This window comes from Heterodontus francisci, chromosome 5, assembly GCF_036365525.1.
Source record: "Heterodontus francisci isolate sHetFra1 chromosome 5, sHetFra1.hap1, whole genome shotgun sequence".
In the NCBI taxonomy this organism is placed as follows: Eukaryota; Metazoa; Chordata; class Chondrichthyes; order Heterodontiformes; family Heterodontidae; genus Heterodontus; species Heterodontus francisci.
In genome coordinates this window covers 86,556,250-86,562,249 of record NC_090375.1, presented here as the reverse complement: position 1 = coordinate 86,562,249, position 6,000 = coordinate 86,556,250, and the positions used below count along the sequence as shown (strand labels likewise).

General features: G+C 40.3%; 1 protein-coding gene across 4 annotated transcripts in view; it reads right to left on the bottom strand.

Moving 5' to 3' along the window:
- Positions 1-699: 699 nt before the first annotated feature.
- The window catches only part of rock1 (Rho-associated, coiled-coil containing protein kinase 1), a 287,505-nt gene continuing 282,204 nt past the window's right edge, over positions 700-6,000 (bottom strand). For all 4 annotated transcript variants that reach the window (XM_068031728.1, XM_068031729.1, XM_068031727.1 and 1 more), the window contains one exon: positions 700-2,177. In XM_068031728.1, the coding sequence (XP_067887829.1) occupies positions 2,174-2,177 (4 nt within the window). In that variant the 3' untranslated portion in view covers positions 700-2,173. The remainder of the gene's footprint in view (positions 2,178-6,000) is intronic.

The window sequence follows — 6,000 nt, the reverse complement described above, 5'->3', positions numbered from 1 at the left end:
TCTGGGCGCTACACTTTAGGAAAGACTTGAGAGCATTGGAGAAAGTACAGAAAAGATTCACGAGAATGGTTCCAGGAATGAGGAACTTCAGTTATGAAGATAGATTGGAGACTGTTTTCCTTGAAGAGAAGGTTGAGAGGGGATTTGATAGAGGTATTCAAAATCATGAGGGGTCTGGACAGAGTAGACAGGGAGAAACTATTCCCACTCATGGAAGGATCGAGAATGAGAGGGCACAGATTTCAAGTATTTGGTAAGAGAAGCAAAAGTGACATGAGGAAAAACTTTTTCATGCAGTGAGTGGTTAAGATCTGGAATGCGCTGCCTGAGAATGTGGTGGACGCAGGTTCAATTGAAGCATTCAAAAGGGAATTAGACAGTTAGATGAAAAGGAAGAATGTGCAGGGTTATGGGGAGAAGTCAGAGGAATGGAACTGAGGGAATTTCTCGTTCGGAGAGCCAGTGCGGACACGATGGGCTGAATGCCCTCCTTCTGCACTGCAACGATTCTGTAGCCTCCTTATGTCCTCTTCACAACTTACAAAGTGGCTGTCAACAACAACAGTTCTTTCTTCTTCAGTGAATTAATAAGTTCTGCTTCAATAACCAAGATTCATGCTGCACATTTGGTGATAAAGTAGAGAAGTCAGGCAATGTCTGTAAGAACCATTTCCCACTATATTAAAACAGGCAGATGTATGTAGATAAGATATGTTTATTGGTACATACCCATCAGTGCGACGTTCAGTATCATTTAAAACATGCTTTCATCCTAAACAAAAACCCAATTTCCAGTGCTTTAATACATGTAATTGCAAAGCTATTATAAATTATTTTGGGAGGTACTGGGTGAAGTAAACCATATCATGAACGTGTTCCTGCTGACTGGCAAGAGATAAAACAGAAAATACAACCATTCCTATATTACTGGAGTGACTCCTGAAATAATTCACAGAAACAAATCTTACTTAATGCCTTCTGCAGTTCAAGTTTTCTGCAATTTTTCCTATGAATAAATTCCACTCATTACAGGCAGTTTATTCACCTTAACATTGCATTCAAAGTTATACCTAAAATAAAATCTTAACTTAAAATACATTTCACAATGCAAAGGAAAATATTTAAGCAGGTGCAGTTATTTGAAATTATGATGCATTAATTATATGGCAGTCAAACAGTTCTTCAATAGTAAGGCACCAACAGGACAATGTTATTCCTGTTCAAGTGTCTTAAGTAGAATAATTTATGTTTTAAAACAGTGCACAATTTATCTGTTAAGTTAATGTTGTCTACCATCTGATAAGAATCCATTCGCAAATGTAAGGCAATAAATTTATAAAATTACAAAATATTGTACCCCCCAATATACTCTCAAACCTGGTTCTGAATTGTTACTACTTTCCTAATGCTTCTGTTTTTTCTAGTGGTTCATCAATCCATGAACCACTATGGCTTGGCAAAAAATGCATAGATCGAGAGTAAAACGCTCTGTTCATTTTTCCCAGTTCTACACATTTTCAACTGAAGCATCTGGAACAGTATAATTTCTAAGCACTTATATGAAGAGTTCATCAAGCTTTTCCATCTTAAAGCCAAGAGATTTTAGGCTTTAAGGTCTCAACAGATCTGCACTGAAGGTATGTAAAGTTCGAAGACATAACAGATTCCAAGATATCTCTGGTCTTTTCAAGAATCTGGCGCCATCTTCAAAGCAGTTCCATCTCGTCTTGTGCTTGTAGTTTCAGTACTTTGATTCCACACCTTCCCTGCTATTTAGCATAAGCCATTCCCTCAAGTGCAGCTGCCCTATCCCTTACTTGTTTAAATGATACGTTAAAGAAAGCTCATTGAGCTATTCCATAATGATCCATCCCGGTGTTCAGCTGATTATTACAGAAAAAAAACAGCATCTTATTTCTAGCTATGCTTTATTTGTTGCAATTGTAAAAAAGCTAATGGTAATGTGAGTAACACGCAGTGAATAGTCTTTCGTGTACATTGATCACAGCAGGAATGGTGAACTGGGGAATGGCAGGCATGGGTTAAACAACAATTGCAACCCTGCTATTTGTAATGTTTATATTGGAAGGAATCAAATCCATTTTGCACTACTTTGTGACCTTAGAAAACCTGGTTTCTTGAAAAGAATCTTAGATCCCAATTCCATAGGTGGTTAGCTGAAATATAAAAAAAAATCATAACCAACAGAACTTTGATAAATACCTGAACACAGTAGTTAGAATAAAATATGAAAACAGTCTGCCAAAAGCAGTATTCAGAGAGCTTCAAAAGAAGCTATGCATTTTATTTGAACTGCAGAGTAAACTATTATTTACTTCATCATAGAAACAATGATTTACAGACTAAATTATTAAGTCATCGTGCAAAAGGAACCCTGAGTTTTTCTTCTTTATAATGTTTCTTGTCCCAATCTGTCTAGTTTTGGCCTTTTTCACTCAGGTATGGTTCTGCTGTCCCTGGCAGCTCTGTAGTATCTTTTAAACGTAACCTTTCTTCCTGCGTGAGCCCAGTGTGTACCAGGAATTCTCGTGTCTAATGTGCAGCTTCCAGCTGGGTGTCACTGGATGATCAGGAATGGAAACAATGGTTGATTTTCCTCCCTCTCGATTCAAAAAACACAAGTCGACTACAGCAATCCAGCATAATGCCACCTGAATCCAAGTCTGTCCTATATGAATTGTTTCCATGCCACCTCACCAGAGATCTGAAAAAAGTTTTCTTCTCTTTCAGTTCTTCAAAAAAAAACCTTCTTATAACAACCACCACTTGCAATTATATAGTGCTATTAACATCATAAAATGTCCCTAGGCACTTCACAGCAGCATAATCAAACAAAAAGTGACCGAGTGAAAGAAAGACATTACGACAGGTGACCAAATACTTGGTCAAAGTTAATCAATCAGTCTTAATGGAAGAGAGGGAGGTGGAGAGGTGAAGAGGTTTGAGGAGGGAATTTCAGAGCTTAGATGGCTGAAGGCATAGTCCTTTGCAGTTTAAAAAAGGTGAGAATTTCCCAACCCATTTGTATGCAAGATACTTCCTTTTTCCTTATGCCTTGTCTCAATGATTCTCCCATTAACCGTCTGACGTCATTGACTCTTTACTGGGATATGGATTTATGGGTATCATATTCCCTTTGGTACCTCACACCCAAGTGCCCATTTTCCATTTGGATACTAAATCTTGCCAATTTATTGAAAGGTAAAAGTGATGGTGGTTGGGGGTGGGGAGAAGGAAGCATGACAGCCAAGCTTGCCCTTACTGGATATCCACAATGTGCACCTCCAACAGAGGTCTCTGGATAGTGTGAGAAGCAGGAATAATGGCTGACTTTCCCCTACCTCCGATATGTCTATCTCTTTCTGTGCCCTGCCCTAAAAAAAAAAGCTTAATATGTTAACCTTAAACTGGGTTTCCGCTGCACCTCTGGCAAAATAATGCCAGCCAAAAGTGAGCCAAATAATTTCGCAGCCACCATAACAGTGCAAGCAACTTCAATGGAGAGTAATGGTGAATGATTCTTTCTCAGACCAGAGGAAGATACACAGTGGTATTCCCCAGGGATTGGTTGTGGGACTGCTGCTAGTCTTGATGAAGCACAATTTCAAAATTTGTGAATGACAAGGTTGGGCATGCAAGCTGGTTGCAGCATGAACAATCCTCTGCAGACAGGACTGGAATGGATCTATGGTCAAACAGGACAAAATAACCATTCCACAAAGATGCAGACCACTGGAAAGTAAAGGTGTTTTTGAGGTCGTGACAAGGTTTTAAAAGGCAGGCTATTTATAGAATCATAGAACGGTTACAGCACAGAAAAAGGCCATTCGACCTGTAATGTCCATGCCAGCTCTCTGCAAGGGCAACTCAGCTAATCCCACTCCCTGCCCTTTCCCTGTAGCCCTGAAATTTTTCTGTTTAGGTGCTTATCCAATTACTTTCTAAACCCTCAATTGAATCTGCCTCCACCACATTCTCAGGTAGTGCATTCCAGATCCTAACCACTCATTGCAGAGAAAAGCTTTTCCTCATGTTACCATTGGTTCTTTTGCCAAACAAACAATTTAAATTGGTGTCCTCTGGTTCTTGACCCTTTTGCCAATGGGAACAGTTTCTCCCTATCTTCTCTGTCCAGATCCCTCATGATTTTGAACACCTGTATCAAATCTGGTCTTAATGTTCTCATCTCCAAGGAGAACAACTCCAGCTTCTCCAATCTATCCATGTAACTGAAGTCTCTCATCCCTGGAACCATTCTCGTAAAGCTTTTCTGCACCCTCTCTAAAGCCTTCATATTCTTCCTAAAGTGCATTGCCTAGAATCGAACACAATATTCCAGTTGAGGCCGAACCAGTTTTATAAAGATTTATCAAACTTCCTTGCTTTTGTACTCTATGCCTCTGTTTATAAAGCCCAGGATCCCGTAAACCCTTTTAACCACTTTCTCAATCTGCCCTGCCACATTCAACGATTTGTGCACATATACCCCAGGACACTCTGTTCCTGCACCCACTTTAGAATTGTATCCTTTATTTTATACTGCCTCTTCTTGTTCCTCCTACCAAAATGTGCCATTTCACACTTCTCTGCATTAAATTTCATCTTTTTAAAATTCGTTTGGGGGATGTGGGCATCCCTGGCTAAGCCAGCATTTGTTGCGCATCCCTAATTGCCCTTGAACTGAGTGGATTGCTCGACCATTTCAGAGGGCATTTTTTTTTTTTTTAAAGAGTCAACCACTGTGCTGTGGGTCTTGAGTCACGTGTAGGCCAGACCAGGTAAGGACATTAGATTTCCTTCCCTAAAGGACATTAGTGAACCAGATGGGTTTTTACAACAATCAACAATGGTTTCATGGCCACCAATAGACCAGCTTTTAATTCTAGGTTTATTAATTGAATTCAAATGTCACCATCTGCCGTGGTGGGATTTGAACTCACCCAGTGACATTACCACTATGCCACCGCTTCTCCATGTGTCTGCCCATTCCACCAGTCTGTGAATGTCCTCGAAGTCTATTACTAACCTCCTCAGTTCACAATACTTAAAAGTTTTGTTGTCATTCACAAATTTTGAAATTGTGCTCCATCAAGACAAGCAGCAGTCCCACAACCAATCCCTGGGGAATACCACTGTGTATCTTCCACTGGTCTGAGAAAGAACCATTCACCATTACTCTCTGTTTCTTTTCAGTCAGCCAACTTCATATCCATCCTACCACTTTCCCTTTTATTCCATGGGCTTCAACCTTGCTGCCAAGCCTATTATGTGGCACTTTATCAAATGTTTTTTGGAAGTCCACACCACAACAACATTACCCTCATCAACCATCTCAATCAAGTTAGTTAAACACAATGTGCCTCAACAAATCAGTGCTGGCTTTCCCTAATTAATCTGCATGTGTCCAAATGACTGTTGAGCTTCTCCACCATTCTGGTTTCTAAAAGCTTTCCCACCACTGAAGTTAAACTGAATGGCCAGGAATTGCTGGATTTATCCTTTCATCCAATTTTGAACAAGGGCGTAACAGTTGCAATTCTCCAGTCCTTTGGCACCACCCACATATCTAAGGAGGCTTGGAAGATTATGGCTAGAACCTCTGCAATTTCCACCCTTATGTCCCTCAGCATCCTCGGATGCATCCCCTCCGGTCCTGGTGACTTATCAACTTTAAGTAAAGCCAGCCTTTCTAGTACCTCCTCTATCAATTTTTAGCACATACAGTATCTCTACTACCTCTTCTTTCACGATGACTTTGGGAGTATCTTCTTCTTGGGTAAAGACAGATGCAAAGCACTCAATGTTGGAAAGGATACAGCAGGCAGAGAAGTTTTGGACAAAGTAAAGTTTACAGAGCACAGAGGACGGGAGGTCGGTTAGAAGAGCATTGGAATAGTCAAGTCTGAAGTTGACAACGGCATGGATGAAGGTTTCAGAAGCAGATATGCTCAAGCAGCTGTGAGGCGGGCAATGTTTCAG